Consider the following 20,951-nt stretch of genomic DNA (forward strand, 5'->3'; position numbering starts at 1 on the left):
AATTTATTTGCAAAATTGTAGAGCATAAACTAAGCATAAAATGTTTTTTCTCAAAATTTTCGGTATTTTTTAAATTTATATAGCAAAAAAAAAACAAAAAAAAAAAAACAACCAGTGGTGATTAAATACCACCAAAAGAAAGCTATATCTGGGCAGCACAGTGGCTAAATAGTTAGCACTTCCGCCTGGCAGTACTAGGGTTGTTGGTTCGAATCCCAACCACGGTACCTGGAGTTTGCATGTTCTCCCTGTGTCTGTGTGGTTTCCTCTGGGTACTCCGGTTTCCTCCCACACTCCAAAGACATGCTGGAAGGTTAATTGGATCCTGTCTAAATTGGCCCTAGTATGTGTATGTATGAATGTGAGTTAGGTACCTTAGATCGTACACCCCTTGAGAGTTAGGGACTGATGTGAATGTATATGTAAAGCGCTGCGCAACTGGACAGCGCTATATAAGTACCTGAAATAAATAAATATCTGTCTATAAAAATGATAAAAATTTTATATGGGTAGTGTTGCATGACTGAGTAATTGTCACTCAAAATGTGACAGCGCTGAAAGCTGAAAATTGGCCTAGGCTGAAAGGAGGTGAAAGTGTTCAGACTTGAAGTGGTTAATTATATATATTTTTTATTGTATATTACTACATTATTACATAGTTCTTTCTACTTGTTCATATTTTTAAATGTTTATATTATTGTAGATTACATTGTCTTTAAATACATTAGACTACATTACATTATTTATATAAGTACAGGCAGTCCCCGAGTTAAGTACATTCGGCTTACGTAATACTCATACTTACGTACACTTCCCTCGGGACCGGAAGTCAAGCTGTCAGCATTCTTGTGCAGCAAGCTGATAAGAGACTAGCTGATAAGAGACATCAGAGAGACATAAGAGACAGAGACATCCATTGCTCGTTACTTGTGGGGCTAGCAGTGTCTGCCCACTATCTCCAAAGTGATTTAAGACTGTCTGTCTGCACCTCCGGGGAGAGGAAAGGAGAGGCTGTCAGGCTGCTCACTGAAGTGATCCTCCGTCTGTGCAGGGGGGAGGGGGCAGCGTGTGCTGTGTAAAGGAGAGCAGAGTTCTCTCATACAGTACATTACAGTACAGTGTATTTTTACCCTGCAATAATGCCTCCAAAGCAAAAAGCTGATGCAAGTGCTGGCACAGCAAAGAAAAGAAAAACAATCTCCTTGGAAGATAAAGTAGAAATAATAAAGAGATCAGAGAGTGGTGAAAAATCATCATCCATTTGCAAAGCATATGGTTATGCTCCGTCAACAATTTCAACAATTTTAAAAGATAAGAGTAGAATAATGGAGCATGTAAAATGTAAAACATAAAAGTTAAATATGTTAAGGCAAACATGTGTCCAAGCTGCAGTTCTTATGCAAAACACCAGTTTAGAGCCTCTTGAGGTTTTACTGCTTTCTGTAACCTTATTACAAAAACGTAATCTAATATCCTGTCGTTTGGTTAGTAGTTAGTGCTTATAAAAGTGCCTGATTCAACTTATGAACAAATTCGACTTATGAACAAACCTACAGTCCCTATCTTGTACGTAACCCGGGGACTGCCTGTACAGTATATAATTATGCATTAACTTACCTTTCTAATTATATGTGTACATATAATTAAATGTGACTAAAGTAATAAAACCTGCTTCACTTAATTTTCTTGTCCAGTTCAGTGCTTCTTAGCTGGTGCTATACTGGTAAAATAAAGGTCTGGTATGGACCAGGCCATCATAAGCTGATCCACACACATCCACAAATATAAAGAGGGAAACCTTGATAGTGTTTAAGCAGTAAGATTCCACGCAGGAATATATTGGTTACCAATAGACATTTTACTGACAGTCGGTAAGCAACTATGCTTATTATGCTTGGTCCTCAGAGCTGCCTTTGTAAGCATGTCAAAGCAATGGTAATCTAAATATTCAATGCACTTTCTTGGAACAGATGTCAAGCAAAAAATGCAATTGCTTCAGTGTACAGTAAGCAACCAAATTGATTTAACTCAAATTATTCCCATGTAAGTAAGGAAGAAACAAGTGCATACACTCACTGAGCAATTTATTAGAACACTTTATTATACTAGGTTAGGTCTCTCCATTTTTGTTTCTCAAAATAGCCTCAGTTCTTCCTTTATTGGATTACACAAATATTTTTTTTATTTTTATTTATTTCAGGTACTTCTATAGCGCCATCAATTTACGCATTGCTTTCCATATATATTGTACATTCACATCAGTCCCTAACCCTCAAGAGGCATACAATCTAAGGTGCCTAACTTATTTATACAATTCCTTTGGGACTGTGCAACCATGCCGCGAATCTCCCATTCTACAACATCCCCTGGGTGTTCTATTGTAATCAGATCCAGCGATAGACCTACCATCTGCGTACCTCAGTAGAAATCAAGATTTATCAGACCAAGATACATTTCTTGAGGCTTCAGCTGTTCACTTTTGGTAAATCTGTGTCCATTGCAGCCTCCCGCTTTCTGTGCTTGGCTGAAAAGGAGTGGATCTTGACGTTCTTTTCTGCTTTTGTAGCCCATCTGCCTCAATCCTGGATGTTTTGTGTATTCGGAGATGATTTTCTGCTCATCAGTTACTGTAGGTGGTCAGCTCAGGCCAGTGTAGCTATACTCTCTAGACCTCCCTCATCAACAAAAAGTTTCCATCTACAGAACTGCCATTCACTGGTTATTTTCTGTTTGTTAACACCATTCTAAGTAAGTTTTAAAGCCCGTTGGCAGTTACAGACAGAAAAACTCCAGTCTAACAGCAACAATCATACCACTGTGAAAATCATGGAAATCACATTTTCCCTATTCTGTTGTCTGATGTGAACATTAACTGAAGCTCCTCACCTGTATCTGCATGATTTTATGAATTGAGCTTCTGCCACATGATTGGCCAGCTAGATAATTGCATGAATAAAAAGGTATACAAGCGCTCCTAATAAATTGATCAGCGAGCATATATATGTGATTTGTCTTTATATGGGGTGAGAATCTGTTGTTTTCTGCTATTTAGAAGCTGACGTTGGACAACCAGCTGCTTGAAAGCTTTTAGAAATATCTTTTCCAATCTTCAATCATCCCATAATGTGCAAGCAAAATTTCTGTTTTTTTTTTTTTTTTATTTCTTTGCACAAAATAAAGTGAAAATTCACTTTGAAAGTGAAAATGCTCTACTTCTTTAGTAAATCAGAGTTAATGACAGTGAACAGATCCAATCCCTGACAAGTATGGCAGAGGACCAGATCTGTAGCTGTCAATAGGAACTTCCAACAATAAAGTGGATTATTCTCATAATTCCGACTATCACATCTGCTTGCTCAGGAACACTCACTGGATAAAGTACTGCAAACATCATGTACTAAACACCTCTGGCAATGGAGTCAATTAACTGGTAATGTCATCTAAGTAACAGTATATCTGTCATAAAATTGGACAACCTGCTGAAGCATGATGAAGTGTATATGGCTATTCCTTGAGATCATAAATACAGAGGCCCATTGGACCTCCTCTTAGTCTTGGCCTAGCTTTGACTATATTTGGACTATGCTCCCGTTGTTCAAGGTATCTGCTTACAATAGTTTTGTTACATATCTTGTTCACCCTTTAGGTATTATGGCTTATTTTTTTTTGAACACCCATTGTGTATGAGCAGAAAATTGAATTTACTAAGTGTATCCTTGAAAGGGCATATTGTATACATATTGAGCTGCTACTTATGTGCTGTGAACCATTAAAGTGATATTAAAGGCAATAAAAAAAAACAAAAACCCAAATGTCATACTTACAGCACCTGCACTATGCAATGGCTTTGCACAGAGCAGCCCCAATCCTCCTTTTCCAAGGGCCCACACCGGCGCTCCTGGCCCCTCCCTCCTGCCAAGTGCTCCCAGAGCAAGCAGCTTGCTATGGGGGCACCCAAGCCAGCTCGATCCAGAGCCTCTGCTCTGTATGTCCATTCACATGCAGAGCCGCGTTTCAGCCCCACCCCCTCTCTCTCATTGGCTTACTGGCTTTGGTTGACAGCATCAAGCTTCAATGTCCATTTTATGTAATGTTCAGCCCTAAATTCAGCAAGTCTTTCACAGTACATCTATGGCAGTACTGTAACTTCTTCTCACATGATTGATCCAGTGTCACTTACCTTTATGACAACTACAGAGGATGGTGCTAAGAACTGGGAAACACTTTTTTTGCAATACTGAAAGCTGTTGATTCAAAGGCAGTGTCCTAGCATGAGTATCATGACAAAACTGAAAACCAGCTGCCAGGCAGGCTGTATTAACTGCGATGAATACAAACTTTTCAGTGGACTTAACACAATTGATAAAATCACAATTTAATTTCAGATTTATTTTTATTGAATAGCTTGTGTATAAACAGAGGCTAAAAATGCTTTTGAATACTTTAACAAATACAATATAATTCCCTTTTTAAATATTATTTATCCATTTTAGAAAAAAGCAGAAAAAACAGGAATCTGACGCTCTTTCCTACCACTAAAATAAGGGGAAATAACGCATTTGTCTCTGCTGTTAGAGCTGAACTAGTTCATCTGGATCCTCCTTGTAACAACAAGAGATCAGCGAGTGCTTCCCCTAACAATGTATACAGGACAGAGCACAGTATGTCACAAAACATGAATATTGCTGGATTAATATAAAAATGGAAACTCGTTTGACTGGGTTGTGACCAGCGATCCACCTCTCAAGATCTAAAAAGTACCAAAACGATTTAGCTATCTGAAGCTTTGCACAGAGTTAAACTGCTATTCAGTGCAAGTTCCCCATAAACTGGCTAAAAGCTGCATATACATTGGAATAGAAATGGTCCCGACACAAAGGTCCTGAAGCATGAGATTAAATTCAGTAGTCACTACACCCTACTAAATAGTGAACAATCCTTTTTCTCTATTAGAACATTCAGGCGGATTGTGGCTCTACACAGTATACACAATGCACACTAAAGCCTCAGATGTGCTCAGCGGCTTCCCACGTTTAAAAAGCCAAGGGCAGCCTTACGTCATGGCACATTATCCACATTAATTACATGCCTCAACCTTCACTATCGTCATGTACAGACCATGTCTGACACTGGACCTCAAGGAAATTAAAAGCATGGAGGAATTGCCTCCATGTTTCTGGCAGTGAATCCTGTAGTCCAAAGTGTAAAGCACCTGAACACAGAGACCAGCTCCGTTTTCAAAATGTGGCATTGTGCAGGACATTATTCCGGCGAATGCTGGGACATGGCAATGATCGTTTATAAAAAGTTACTTTATGGCTTCAGATCCCAATGTAGACATATCATTGGATAACCTCTTCTTATGTACCAGCTCATTCTTGCTGCTCTGGACTCCACTGATAGGCCAAGACGGTGAGTTCAATGTCCAAAAAACTATTTCAAAGGGCAAAATAGCCTGCTTCTACAGAACAAAAACTGATTCTCACATTTTTGGCTATATCTCTCAACACAAATCACTCAATAAACCACCTGGAAAAACATGCAGCAAACACCACAGACAATAAAAGTGTTCTAAAATCTATGACATATACAGGCACAAAGAAGTCCTAATAGGAGAATCCCGGCACTAAAACGTGGACCTCAGATAAATCCAGCATTAGGAAGGTTCATTCAGCAGCAGGCCTGGCTTGTTGGCCTCTTTTGACATCTAGTGGCTGAAGTTTATCATGACACATACTATTTAAAAAACAAATTACTATTGCATTTTATACCTTGTAACACTGTGCAAAGACAAGCTGGAGCTCTGCCCTGTAGCAATGTCACCTCCTTACTCATCAAACCAATTCGATCCTACTTTTATGTGACAAACAGTCTGCTGAATAAAAGAAAATATAAAACCTACAGTACACATTGAAGGCAGAGCAATCGGCAGTAACTTCATTTTGGTTCCTGATACAGACATCTTATACATCATTTTATAGGTTAATTTGGAGCCCATAGCCCACAGCTGCTCTAAGGTTTATCTAAAAATGTATAAATAAATAAATTAAAAATAGCACTTTTAATGCTAACAATTGCTATTGCAACCTCCTAGGGATTGCTAAATGTTTTATAGAGGTGGGGAATCCACCTGCCCCCCTCCTATACCTCTCAACCTACACTGATTACAGGCTAGCTAAGTGATCTACAGAGGCCGAGTGCTTCTCCATAAGCTGCCGTAGTACATCACACTTCCGTCGAGAAGAGAATGCTCTGACGTTTGCTGTCTGGGGTAGGAATGGTGTCAAGCTGTAGAAAGTACAACAGAACCTGCACCTGAAAGATAGTTCAAGATGTCATTAAGAAACTTTTTACTAAAAAAAAAAAAAATCAAAATAAAGCTAAATATGAAGAAAAATTCCCCAGAGCTAAGTACGGAAAATATCCCACTGGTGGCACACATCCTCGCTGTTTATGTAGGATCCTCGCTGTTTATGCCGAACAGTTCACAATTCCATGTCGTGTGAATGATCCACTGGGTTTGATGGTGTATCCATAAGTTCACTAGCATATGGGTCTTTATGCCGAACAGTTCACAATTCCATGTCGTGTGAATGATTCACTGGGTTTGATGGCGTATACATAAGTTCACAAGCATATGGGTCTTTATGCCGAACAGTTCACAATTCCATGTCGTGTGAATGATTCACTGGGTGTGATGGCGTATCCATAAGTTCACTAGCATATGGGTCTTTATGCCTAACAGTTCACAGAACATAAAAATATTATTTTTGTACTCTTAAAATCCGTTCTTTGGAGTTTTTGGATATCCCATCTTACTACCAGCATGCCTCAGTTTGTAGCAAGCAGTACCAAGAATATGATCAGAAGCATAAGGACCTTTGTCCCTCAATGCACTTCAAGAAAAGGATTTCACATTGAGTACAGAAATCCTGTTTTTCTTCTTGTTCATTGAAGGCCACAGGAAGTCTATCACCTTCAGGATGTCCAAAATCAGTCCCACTGATTGGTGGGCAATGGCAAACAACTACTAAAAGGCCCAACATAAACAAGCAACTGCGGACTCAAAAGGCACCTGAAGGACAAACGCATAAAGCTGGCACCAGGTTCACACACACACACACACACACACACACACACACACACACACACACACACGGGAAGAGTAAAGCTAGGTGGTAAGTTAGCTTGATGCTGGCACCAGGTTCACACACACACACACACACACACACACACACACACACACACACACACACACACGGGAAGAGTAAAGCTAGGTGGTAAGTTAGCTTGATGCCAGAAAACCAAGAGAATACTCACAAAACTAGTGAGAAAAGACACCACATGGGAGGAAAAAAACCTTTAGTAATATACTATGCATCAAACTGGTATCCAGATCCAACCAGAAGAGTGGAACAAAAACAATTTCCCAACAGGGAAGTACTTGCAGCCTGAAGTGTGGGCAACAAGTAGAATGAACTCCTCTGTAAGAACTGGGACCAGACATAGGAAACTGAGAATGATGTCCTGGTATAGGGAGACCAGAGCAGCCCAGGGCAAGAGAAGGCTCTAAGCCTCAGCTCACCTGATCCTATAAAACTCAACAAAGGATGCCTGCATGGAAGGGCTGCCAGGCCTGACAATCAACTCACCAAGGTAAGGACTACCAAGGATGAACTCTGAACACAACTTGAGTCGGAGGTACCTCCGAGGAGTCTAAAAGTAGTTCCTGAACCTACCTAGATATCCAAGGTTAGGGTACCGTACATAGAATTTTATACAGAATTAGGCAGAGAATAAAATGTAAAATATTCTCACCAAAATTTGTAAGGCAGAATACAGATCAGATAGAGCTGAGGAATACGTTCATTTCCCCCTATGCAAGAAGAAGACATCTCTGGGGCAAGCAAAAAAGTGAGAACTTGCAGAAAACAACTTACTTTATCTATCCTGAAGCCTCAAAGAGTAACAGGAATAAAAAGGCTCCTTAGTAACCAGAATCCATGGCGCAACAGTCAGAATTCTAAGCAGACTGCCAAAGAATATGGGTAAATCTGAAACAAGAAAGACAGCCAGAAAGGCGTTTCTCTCGAGTCTGTGAGACAACCCCAAAAATAGAGTAGACAGAAGGTGAACAGATCCCATGGAGTCAATAAATCATTCCTTGCTATTGGCAGAGGGTTCCTGAACCAAGAATCTAGCTTGTTCAGCATGCACATGGTTTGGGGGTACCATAGGGCCCTCTTCCTTTTGTTATTGTGGTAGTTACTTAGGTTATTTGTTTGCAGAAACTTCTGTGAACAATGGAATGGTGCATTTCAACCAGGAAAAGATTAAAGGTTTCTGGGACAATTTGCCATTGACACCAGTGAGATGAATCCATAATTATCCTGTGAATTGTACACAGTTTCTGCAGAAATCCCATAATAGAGACGAATATGCACATAAGCTGATGGACTTATGGATACACCACTAAACTTTAGTAACCCTTTGGATCATTCTACATAACATGGGATTACAATGACAAGTTCCAACTTTAGAACGGGGCGATGTTTCTGGGATTTTGTTCTGTCATCACCGCCTATACTTGCTGAACTGCTATTCTTGCTGAGGATACTTCACAAAAGTCATAGACCTATATACATGCAATTGTTTATACAACTGTTAGGACTTTGCTCTATCATCACGTTAGGAACTGCCTATTCCTGCTCAGAATACTTTAAAAGGCTCACACATACATATATAAATTCAATTTGTCAGATTTGCTGACTTGCTATCATTCATTACTTTCTGTACAACATGGAACTGCTGCACTTGCACTGTGGTTTCCACAATTTGTGGCCCTTTTATTTATGAGATCATAATGTGGTCTGTGGCAATTCTATATTATGTAGTCAAATAGTTCAATATCTGCGGACATACAGTAGGTTTCCTTTTCTTCAGAACTATTTACCATACAAACCATGGACGTCTCTCTTATCTGTCAGCTATATTAGGAGACATTTTCTTTGAACTCATTTGTCAGCATTTGGAATCCATTTTCATTACACTTACATTGGGGATATATTGAGAATTCTATATTGCAAATTACTTTTTTAAAGAGTATGATCGTGTCTCATGAACTACTTCTTAGTAAAAAGACTGTATTGTCTAGTACATTCCATATGGGAGTCTATAATATAAAAAATATGAGCTATTATGATATAAAAAAAATGACCAATACTTTTATATATATATATATATATATATATATATATATATATATATATATATATATATATCCCCTGATAAAGTGTATACCCAATATTCTAAGTTCTAAATATGCCTGGTTGATATAGCACACTTTGACGTTTTCCACAGGATGCAAACTTCCAGTTTTATAAAGTCATAAAAGAAGGAGTTGGTTAAATGCTAGATTTCTATAGGAATTGTTACATTTTAAGCATTACATCTTTTTATTCTATTAGTATAAAATACGAAGGGTTGAAAGATACCTGTGACATGACTTCCAGACTCCAACTATCGGCCATGCTGATTGGCTGCGTTGGATTCGTAGGGATCTTGCTGTCTTTCTCAGATGGCCGCAGTAGGGTTGGGCCAAACACAGTAGCCAGGTTATGCAGGGACATCTTATTCAGACTCTCCTTCTCTGCCACCCTGCATCAAATTACAGATCATAAGACTCATTTTCACCTTTGCTCATCCTTTACTGCATCTCAATGCTGATGATCTCTTGTAAACTCTTTGCAGTCAATTGCTGTCTACATGCACAAGCCCCAGTAATGCAGGCAAAGTATCATAGGAAATGCAGATGATACTTGGCACCATTGCGTGGCCAAATGCAGACCAGCACAGGAAAGGGCCTAATAACATTAGTTTTTTGCAGTGTTCACGTAAAACAGATGTACATGCACTTTCACTGGGCGAATGGCTATGACATTTTTTTTTTAATACACTACCAAGTGTTGTATACCACCATGGCAAAGGGGAGTATCTCTTTATGAAACATTCAAAATGTCAGGAAGCATTTTATACATTTCTCTTCTAAAGCCCACATTTTTCTTACCACAATATTGCAGAAAGTGCAAAACGGCCCACTACAGCATACAGATTAGGATATATAGGGCAGGTTTAGATACCCGGCCAAATACTAGGGTTACGTACAGTGCTCCCACATTACCTTTTCAGGTGGTCCAGTAGGAACAGAAAAGTGAGTAGGCTGGGCTCTGGCAGAGACAACAGCAAGTTCAACATACAGCTCTCTTTGGCCACAGGATCTGATAATGCTGAAGAAAAACGACAACTTAATTCATGGAGCTTGAAAAAAACAGGTATTAAATATTTTTGAATACATCTCAAACAATAAAGAACCACTTTTAAAAGGTGAATTACTAAGCCTTACCAACTCCTTCAACAAAGTTGGGATATAGTTCATCTGTGAAGAGTGGTGCCGGGAGTTCCCGAAAATACAACTTGAGGGTTCCGGCAATGGCATTGACATCCATGTCACTCATCATAACAGACACATCTTTGTTATCTAAAGAGGTAAAGATAAAATACCAGTAACTATGTACACACTTCATACGACCACTGTGTTATTTATCATCCGTATTTCACTCAGTATTGTAAAATTCAAGACAAGTCAAAAACAAAGTGATAAAGCCATTCACAGGAGTTCACAATTTACGAATGCTTCTCTTCTAATTCTGTCTCTAAAGAATTTCAGTGCCAGTTCCTGCAGTTCACTCAACTTGTGTGCTACACTATGTTTTTTTGTTTTTATGCACTGCATTTCTGATCTGTTTCCTTTAACCCTTTTGCTGTTAGATCCATTTGTGTGTTTTTTTGCACACAAACATTATTTTAGACTAGAAGATTAGTTAAAAAAAATAAATAACATACATATATATATTAAATAACTGGTGCAGCGCTAAATACTAGAGCACAGTTTATACACACAATATATAAACATGCATGATATCACTCTATGGTGATCAATAAATACAAAAGTTCAGTGTAATAGTGCGGATCATGCAGAGATCCCAATTAAAGGTGAGTGGACGTCCTGATCCAAGGTGTGATGATAGGTGTGATCACACAAATAGGTGAAAAACGCACTCACCAGATGTGCGTATAATCTACGCAATATGTAATCCTGCGTCACCAGGCCATAAAACGATCATCAGATCCCAGATCAGATTGTACCCAGGTCACCATCTCAGTTCCACAGAAGTGAAGTCATCTGAAACCGCTACCAGGTATCACCACCAGGGTCCTGAGTCCTCCAGATGGGCACTGCGAATGATAGCACTCACACAGAGTGCCCAATAAGAGACCTCATAGCGTGATACTGCTTTAGATGCTTTTTATTCAGGGTTGGTTGGTGTGGGGTACATACAAAGATAAATCAAAAAGTTTACTGACCATATGCATTCCTATTGGTTAGGTGTCCTGCTGCTGCTGCCCCCCTGACGCGTTTCGTGCAATGCACGTATTCATAGGGTCCAGGTAGGGTTGAGCCCTGGACCCTATGAATACGTGCATCGCACGAAACGCGTCAGGCAGCAGCAGCAGGATACCTAACCAATAGGAATGCATATGGTCAGTAAACTTTTTGATTTATCTTTGTATGTACCCCACACCAACCAACCCTGAATAAAAAGCATCTAAAGCAGTATCACGCTATGAGGTCTCTTATTGGGCACTCTGTGTGAGTGCTATCATTCGCAGTGCCCATCTGGAGGACTCAGGACCCTGGTGGTGATACCTGGTAGCGGTTTCAGATGACTTCACTTCTGTGGAACTGAGATGGTGACCTGGGTACAATCTGATCTGGGATCTGATGATCGTTTTATGGCCTGGTGACGCAGGATTACATATTGCGTAGATTATACGCACATCTGGTGAGTGCGTTTTTCACCTATTTGTGTGATCACACCTATCATCACACCTTGGATCAGGACGTCCACTCACCTTTAATTGGGATCTCTGCATGATCCGCACTATTACACCGAACTTTTGTATTTATTGATCACCATAGAGTGATATCATGCATGTTTATATATTGTGTGTATAAACTGTGCTCTAGTATTTAGCGCTGCACCAGTTATTTAATATATATGTTTGATTTGGAGGTTTTACTTGGTTACCTTTACGGTGTATCAGCTGCTCACTAACGTTTTTGTGTATATATATATTGATACACTTTTTGCATTTAAGTCGCGCTCACTATAACATCTTTTATTAAAATAACATACATAATTTCTGATTTAAAAGAGGAGTTTGCACTAGATAGCTATCAAACATGTCAAGCCTTAAGATTGCACGCCTCTGTGAAACGACGACAAACTTCAGTATCCAAAACTTTCCATAGGCGTTGGTTTAAAAGCCCCTACAGGTCATCAGTTTAGTGTTAACCATGAATAAGGGCCCTAGAATTACTGTTCCTACATCAGCGTGTGGTGATATGTAACATGTGCAGAGCAATCAACGTTTGTGTACATGTGTTTATGTTCATATGTGCGTGTATGTGGTGGTTGGCTCAAAAATTTTAGTTTTTTTTAAATGCTGTGTGAGTGCTGGGTGTAAATTTTTGTACACTTTTTTTCCCGCTTAAAAGAACCCTATATGACAGCATTTTGTTTAGATAGGTTCTCTTTAATGAGACATTAGGAATTCATTTGACCCCTGAAGTCTTACCTGCCTTTCACTGAAGCTAATGGAGCACAAATAGCGTTCCTTTAGCATCTGTCAGGAATGGACTCAGTACTGGTGGTGGGACTCACCTGCCGTGTGGGCTGCAGTACCAGGGCTGACCAGTGGGTGCTCTCAGCAGCCAGAAGCTCACTCCTGCAGTCAGCCAACACCTGAAGCTGATTGCAGGAAGTGTATTTAAGGAATGACCAGGCCTGTGATCAGGGCCTTGGTGTATGTTTTCCATGAGCCCCTGTACCTGGTATCCTGTGTTCCTGACCCTGCTTTGATCCTGACCTCTGCTGACCATCACCTGTTGAACACCTGGCTTGCATGACCATCCTTCTGCCTGATCCTCGGTACCGTGCTGCCCGCTACCTGCTGAACCTGGCTTGTGACCCCGACCATTCTCTGCTTGCTCCTCCTGTACCACGCTGCCCGCACGATACCGACCCGACATGCCTCTGTCCGCTGCGCAGCCTGATGTGCCAGCCCCTGATGTCCAGCTAAACTGGCCAATAACTGATTCCCAGCCTGCTCCTGGAAATCCTGTGTCCAGCGACCTGCCTTCCTGGGCTCCCCTACATAAAGAGAAGTCTGCCAGCAGGAAACCCAGCCAGCCGGTTGACTCCCCGCAGTAAGATATCCAGCCAGTTACCTGACCCGGGCGGTGGAACATTTTGCCCACTAAGGACTGTTTGGAGCGTCCTGAGGCCGCTCCTTGAGGGGGGGGGGTACTGTCAGGAGTGGACTCAGCACTGGTGGTGGGACTCACCTGCCGTGTGGGCTGCAGTACCAGGGCTGACCAGCGGGTGCTCTCAGCAGCCAGAAGCTCACTCCTGCAGTCAGCCAACACCTGAAACTGATTGCAGGAAGTGTATTTAAGGAATGACCAGGCCTGTGATCAGGGCCTTGGTGTATGTTTCCCATGAGCCCCTGTACCTGGTATCCTGTGTTCCTGCCTCGTAGCTGACCCTGCTTTGATCCCGACCTCTGCTGACCGTCTCCTGTTGAACCCCTGCCTTGCCTGACCATCCTTCTGCCTGATCCTCGGTACCGCGCTGCCCGTTACCTGCTGAACCTGGCTTGTGACCCCGACCACTCTCTGCTTGCTCCTCCTGTACCATGCTGCCCGCACGATACCGACCCGGCCTGTCTGACTACGCTTACTGCACCCGATGATCCATCCATCCCGCACGGATCACCTTTAGTAAGTCTGCCTGCCTCTTCCCATCAGACTCCATTCCTGCACTCCCCTGCCAGTACTCTCTACCACAGCCGGACGCACTCAGGGGTCGCGACCTGGTTCCAGTCTGCACCAAGTCCATCCCCACCATCAGGGGCCCTGGTGAATAGCAGGCTGGGACTTAGACCGCACGCCCTGAGGAAATCCGTGCTGTGGGCTGCTAGAGACACTGCCAGGCGGCACCTGACAGTACCTTACGACCTGCCTGACCATTCCACCTCTCCAGCCTGACTACGCCTGTGTTCCTGAAGCCTGCTACTTCCCTGTGTCAGTCCACACATTTCTGGTCATACCCGGATCCCTAACAGCATCTTTCTTCTCCACAGTCGGGAAAAGTGACAGCCAAACCCAGAAGTGATGTTCGCGCATAACTTCGATGTTCATTCTAGCTGCACCACCAGTGGTCTGTTTAAGCGATCCAGCAACTGTACAGCCACCGGATTGCTTCTACCTGACAGCCAACAGATGGCTTGTCAGATTTACATACACTCTTGATAGCTGTAGAAGCTGGCACAGTGTGTTAAAACCCCCACTTTTGGCTGATATATAACATATGTCCGTGGCAGCAAAAGTGTTCAAACCCAGCTAAAGGCGCACAAATTTGTTATATTTTGTATGGCCTTGTAACCCATATTTTATGAGTTCTGACTGATTGTGCTTGGAAATGCCTTTTTTTTCTCACTCCTGCCCTCCCACCTGCTTCTTCTTCCTGCCTTACCACTGAGCATAAGCCAGATCCCACAGCACGTGTCCTTACAGACTTGTACTGCAGGAGAACAGAGGGGGTGAGTCAGACACATTCTATTACTGAGAGATTGAGGGGGGGTGTCAGACCAGTTCTATTACTGAGTGATTACAACTGAGTGTACTGGGTCTAACTCTAGTGCCTACTGGACTGCACAGTCACTCTCAACTGATGTAACAGGAAAGTAAAAATAAGACTAAGGCAGCCCATAGATGGGCTGTTTTTTTAATTAGCAAGTGGGCTGATGAAAAAAAAAACAAACAAAAAAAAAACGGATTCCCCCCATCCACACAAGTGAGGTGAATGGAGGAATCCTCCTCGCTGTGCTTCTGTATTTTGACAGCGGGGACTCCTCCACGGTCAGAATACAATGATTGAAGATGCAGTCCTCCTTTTTGACAGTAGTTGATCATTAGATCAGCTTCTGTACAGTGGGATTAGCCATGGATAAACTGAAATTTGGCCAGTCCCTGCAGAACCAACCGCATTTTGATCCATCTATGGCCAGCTTATGAAAATTAAGGTTGTCAGCACCATGTCTATCTTACTGCACCAGAGTTACCTGTACGCTTACTTGAATCAAATGCATTCTTCAGAGCTTGAATGTCAGTAGCCACCCCCGATACCCGGTAGATTCCAACTTCTTCCATGCCACGTCTCTCGATTTCCTCCACGCACTGTCGCACTATATATGGCACCTTTGAACGTTCCCTCCTGTGAGGAAACAACGTTTATGTAAATCTGATGCATAGATAAATATTTATCATTGAAAGGATGAAGATGGAAATGTGTATTTCAATGTTAATAATGAACTTACTTGGTAACAACTCCAATTTTCACTCCAAACACCCCGGTCTGTTTTCGTGAGGGAAGACGCTTTAGGCTGAACTCCCGACTTGTAAACTTCAGTGACAACTTGACCTCTATCTATAGAGAAAATAGTCAGTATCTGGGGATGGTGGGATATTCCAGATATCAGGGTTGAGGGTAAGATGTAATTGTGAAAACAAAGCTACACAGAGGTACAGAACAATCTGAGAAGGGGGTATGTGGGGCAGAATGTGGTCAATGATAATGTGGCCAGTATAGATTCCATGAAATACAGCTTGTGGGGAACAAATGTATCAACATATCTGCATTAATATCTGCTACTTACCCCATTCATAGAGACAACTGAACGTTGCCAATCCTTCCCCATGACCATGTGAGGGTCCAGCTAGAAAGCAAGCCAAAACAAAGCTGGTTAGGGCATTGTAGGCTAAATGCTAGAGAATTCAAGGATCAACTTTTCACACCAAAATAAAGTTCTTGCACATAAAAAGAAATGTTTTAAAAAGTTAGCCAGCAGAGTTTCCCAGGAATTTGGTAACCTGGCTCCAGATTGGAAACAAATTCCTCAAGCAAGGTAATTACAGAATTAGGTACAGTTAAACTGCAAATCTAGCGGTCTCTCATTAAGGAGATGTTCTTTGGTATACAACTGACAACTGTAAAAGTTAGAGATCTTGCAAACGGGTGGTTGAGCATGTTTAGGGTAATTGCCAGTGTATTTTACTCTGCCCAGACATCCCAGGTGCAGCATACAGCCTTCTACTGACATTAATGGCTGTGTGCTGCTGTACTCATGTATATGGTGATATTATTGTAAATATGAGTACAGCTTAAAGGCATATGCAAAAAAATAGAGAATTCGATTTTTTTGCATATGCTCGTATGCTGTAGTTATGTTTACGATAGCACCGCTGTACCCATGATTACAGCAGCACACAGCCGTTCATGTCAACAGGTGGCTGTACACTGTGCAAGCAGAAGAAATATGCTGGCAAGTACACTGAATTGGGTCACTGGCCTGTGTGCAAGACCGAAAAGTAGAGGTCTGAGACAGGTTTCAGGTCACTTATTATACAGGATTCATATAACGCCAAAAGTTTGCACGGCGCTTTACAACGTGAGGGCAGATAGTACAGTTACAATACAATAGAGGACAAATCAGAGGGCCCTGCTCGTTAGAGCTTACAATCTTTAAGGGAAGGTAAAGTGATACAAGAGGTAATAACTGTGGGGGATGAGCAGATGAAAAAAAGTGGAAATACAGTTGTTATGTGGATAGGCTACTCTGAGAAGGGTTTTCAGGGATTATCTAACAGTAGGCAGAGTAGGAGACAGTTGGACAGATTGGGGTAGGGAATTCCATGGGATGGGAGAGACTCAGGAAAAGTCCTGCAGGTGAGCATGGGAGGAAGTGACAAAAGAACTAGAGAGCAGAAGGTCTTGGGAGGAACAATGAATGATTTGTTTGGTATTTTTAGACTAGCTTAGTGATGTAGCAAGGGCCCGAGTTGTGGATGGCTTTGTAAGTTATTGTTAGTATTTTGAATTTAATTTGCTGGGTGAGTGCAAGCCAAAGAAGGCATTGGAAGAGTGGAGTAGCAGACACTGAATGGTTGGTAAGGTGGATGAGTCTGACAGAAGCATTCATGATGGCCTGAAGGGGGGATAGTCTATGTAAAGGTAATCCAACGTGAAAGGAGAGTTGCAGTAGTCAAGGTGAGAGATGACCAGAGTGTGAATTAGGAGCTCGGAGTTGTCACTGATTAGGAAGGGGCGTATTTTGGAGATGTTGTGGAGAATGAGCTGGCAAGCTTTGGACAGCAATTGGATGTGGAGCTGAAAGGATAGTTCAGGGCCCAGGATTACACCTAGTACCCTGGCATGCAGGGACAGGTTGATAGCATCAATCTTGACAGAGAAGTCAGGGGGAAAGGCATTTCTACAAAAACACACAAATTAGGAAATGGTTAGTTAGGGTCATCGTAAATCTGTCTCATTAATCCTGTATTACACTACCTCTGAGCAAGACTGGTAAATCTCCACCATGGTATATCATAAACAATTATTTGATTTATTGACTGCGTTTTTATCTTTGACATTTTTTACAAAACCTGTAGTCAATGTGCTTACCTGTACTTGTCCTTTTGCCACCATGCGTTCACTACATTCCCCTCCATCCTCCCTCATAGGCCGGTTCTTGTTGTAGAACTTTTCATAGCAAAGTATGCGCAGAGTCTGAGACCCCTCAAGTTCAATTTCAAATTCCTATGTATATACAAAGCAATAGCACTCAATGAACTGAAGATCTTGTATCTATATTCTGAATGTCATTTGATGGCAATCTCTAGAGCCACAACACTGGAAACAGCCAGAAAAGATGTCTCTGCAGTGGCTGTTAATACAGAACTTGTATATTATTTTGCTTTCTGAAGCAGTTGAGGTAAAATGTAAAAAAAATGAAGACTGTTGGAATCTCTTTATGAAAACCAAAAAATATTTGATCAAGAGATTTTCATACTTGAGGTACAGATCTGGAAGATAAATTGAAATCAGAAGTTTCTAGTTTCCCCTGACTATACTAGCTTCATGCTTGTTCTGGGGCTGTGATCCTAAAGAGGAACTCTAGAAGCTGTTACAAAAAGAAAACAAAAACAAAAGGATAAGTTGCCAACAGTGCATGCAGCTGATCTTTTCCCCATTATGGACCAACCACACCTTGTTTTGGACTGTGTCTCTATATTGTCAGCTTGGTAGAGGAGGGGGTGATCAGATCAAGATGCAGCAGTAGATGGGCACATTCCCAGAAAAAATGAAGCCAGAGCTGGGAGATGCATGTCTGTATGTACAGCTTTTTCTCTAGCAAGAACAGCAAGCAGCATAATAGTGACATCTCAAATCTCGGGAGACTTGGGCACAGTGCCTAAGATCTTACACTGCAAATAAACAGTTATGAAGCTGTAGGTACAAGAGTGTCTAGATACCAAAAGTGCTCTGCTATTTTTTTTTAAGAGGAATTTTGGACAAAAAAGGTACTGCTTAGGAACAATTTAGATTTTAAATGTTCCCTACACCATAGCAGAAATTCACTTTTTAAATTCAGGTCAACTTCAACAGTTGCAGCCTTCAAAATGCATTCGATACATGGTTAATTTGAAGTGATTAATAACATGTTATACTTGCTTACTCTGTGTAATGGTTTTGCACAGAGCAGCTCCGATCCTCCTCTTTTGGGGTCCCCCTCCGGTGCTCCTGGCTCCTCCCCCATGCCGAGTACACCCCCTAGCAAGCAGCTTGCACTTCTGCAGGCTCGATCCCAAGTTGCACTGTGTGAATCCATTGACACAGTGTGACTCAGCTCCACCCCTCACTCTTCATCACTGGATTTGATTTACAGCAGCAGGAGCCAATGGCTTTTGCTGATCTCACTCAGTTGAGGAAGGAGGGGGAGAGAGGGCAGCACTGCTGAATCAAGATCGGGCTCAGGTTAAAAAAAAAACAAAAAAAAAAAACTTTGGCCTTTACAACCACTTTAACCCTACTTTCAGTTTGGAAACCATAGTTTGGATGTACTTTCAATGTTCATTGTTCAAATAAGTTTGGTATCTTTCAGGCAGAAGTTGTTCTATCCTGCACTGACATTAGTTTGACATACTTGTCATCAGATGCAGTGTTGTTTTAAGTCTACTCTATTTTTGCTTTGGAGAAAAATCACGTTTTTTTTTCCTCTTAGAGCTCTTCCATGTACATTGTACTGTGTCCTTAGATATGTTACATTTAGCGGAAATCTAAAGCTGGTATGTGTTTTTCTTAATGAGCGGGAGACCAAACAAACCTCCAACTGTCCCAATAAAGTGATTGTAAACAGACATGAAATATGAAAAAAACTTATCCCTCTATAGTGTGTACTTGTCTCAATTAAAAGCACTAAGTGTCATTTCTGTCTGCTGCCTTGTTCCTCTGCTATCAACATGAATAATTTCTGACAAGTTTTCCTGACACAAAGAGAATAATGGGGAGGGACCTCCAGCAGATTGGCAGCCTCAGCTATGTTCCTATGTGCTGTGTTGAGGGGGTGCGTTTCTTCCTTCCAATCAGCACTCAGAGCTCTCTTACTGAGCTCTGGAGAGTGTAACTTCAGCTCTCCTCCCCATTTTTTGTGCACTCTCAGACAAGCTTTATAAATTATGGACTTAACAGATGTATAGAAGAGAAAACTGCAGATAGAAAGGTACAACTTATGTGGGAGGATTGGTTTCATCTCTGTGTATCACTTGAGGCCAGTCACTTTACTGGGTGTATGTGAAGTTTTACAACCACTTTAACGCTTTTGACATTGTGATCAATAGCTATTGTGATTAATAGTTGGAAAATAAATGGTCTATAATGGTAATTTATTTGTCACAGCAGCAACAAAAATATACTGACCACCTAAGTTTAGGAACTCCAGTATTAGTTGTTAAAACACCGCCATGATTCCCAATATTTTACTGGGGACACAGGTATCATGAGTTAAATAATGACTGTATTCCCAGTCATACCTGTTCCTCTAAATTCCTTTTATAAATTTCCAAATTCTGTTATCACAGGTATCTGAGGTGGGGGTGATCTCTCTCAAAGGGTTCACATACAACAATACAAAGCTGTCCGAGGTTCTAACTCTTCCTATGGGTCTGTGTTGATGGGCTTTGGTTTGCTTCAAGGGGGTTTTGCATTCCCATACAGGTTTATGGGAATACAAATTCTGCTTGAAATAGGTCAACCGCTGGTCAAAGGAACCTGTCAATGGATTCAGACTCATTTCAGAAACATCTCAAACTGATGTCAAACAAGTCCAAAGCCTGTTGACACAGGCCCTTACCCTAAAGTTGGGCTTTAAATGTGATACTTTCAAAACTCATCAAAACCTCTATCAAAAGGAGAATCAAGTGCCCTCCTCCTTCACAGTACTTGGATACTAGCTAAGTGCACTTCAGTGTATTTGCAATATCTCTACAAAAATATGACGCTCATATTTGTTAAGTGTTTACATTCATTTCACTGCTTCCACCTTCCCACAAAACACTCAAGACTATACTGAAGGACTTGTTCATACTGGCAGATTGTATGGTGGTTTTCTAATAAATTCTGTTTAATGATTCTCTTGCACTGCTGCTCAGTGGAAATCCCGGGTGAGAAGATGTATATCTGCCCATATGAACAAAATCAGTTTTAAAACTACAGGTACCATATTCCTCCACAATCAAATTAAAAATAAACAACCAAGTGGAACATTGGAAATATATGGTGCACAAAATCATCCCCACCTCATTCCAGCTAGGTTCAGTTGTGTTGCGATAGACTCGAGTTTTTGCTTTGTTAACAAAATATCCAAAAGAATCCACTTCCATTGTACAGAACAAATCTGTTGGAGCCAAAACACAACAATATAAAAAAGCT

At 41.3% G+C, this 20,951-nt stretch overlaps 1 protein-coding gene across 2 annotated transcripts in view; it reads right to left on the reverse strand.

Moving 5' to 3' along the window:
- Positions 1–4,374: 4,374 nt before the first annotated feature.
- BCR (BCR activator of RhoGEF and GTPase) overlaps positions 4,375–20,951 on the reverse strand; it is an 88,663-nt gene continuing 72,086 nt past the window's right edge. The window contains exons 15-23 of one of the 2 annotated variants that reach the window (XM_089653239.1): positions 20,819–20,916; positions 17,646–17,780; positions 15,841–15,900; positions 15,502–15,611; positions 15,259–15,398; positions 10,403–10,537; positions 10,181–10,286; positions 9,495–9,657; positions 4,375–6,315 (exon numbers count right to left, since the gene is read on the reverse strand). In XM_089653239.1, the coding sequence (XP_089509365.1) occupies positions 6,226–6,315; positions 9,495–9,657; positions 10,181–10,286; positions 10,403–10,537; positions 15,259–15,398; positions 15,502–15,611; positions 15,841–15,900; positions 17,646–17,780; positions 20,819–20,916 (1,037 nt within the window). In that variant the 3' untranslated portion in view covers positions 4,375–6,225. Of the gene's footprint in view, positions 6,316–9,494; positions 9,658–10,180; positions 10,287–10,402; positions 10,538–15,246; positions 15,399–15,501; positions 15,612–15,840; positions 15,901–17,645; positions 17,781–20,818; positions 20,917–20,951 lie in introns of both variants that reach the window. The other variant, XM_089653238.1, reaches the window with a different exon arrangement.

This window comes from Staurois parvus, unplaced genomic scaffold, assembly GCF_062004578.1.
Source record: "Staurois parvus isolate SC_StPar_1 unplaced genomic scaffold, SC_StPar_1.0 ptg000704l, whole genome shotgun sequence".
In the NCBI taxonomy this organism is placed as follows: Eukaryota; Metazoa; Chordata; class Amphibia; order Anura; family Ranidae; genus Staurois; species Staurois parvus.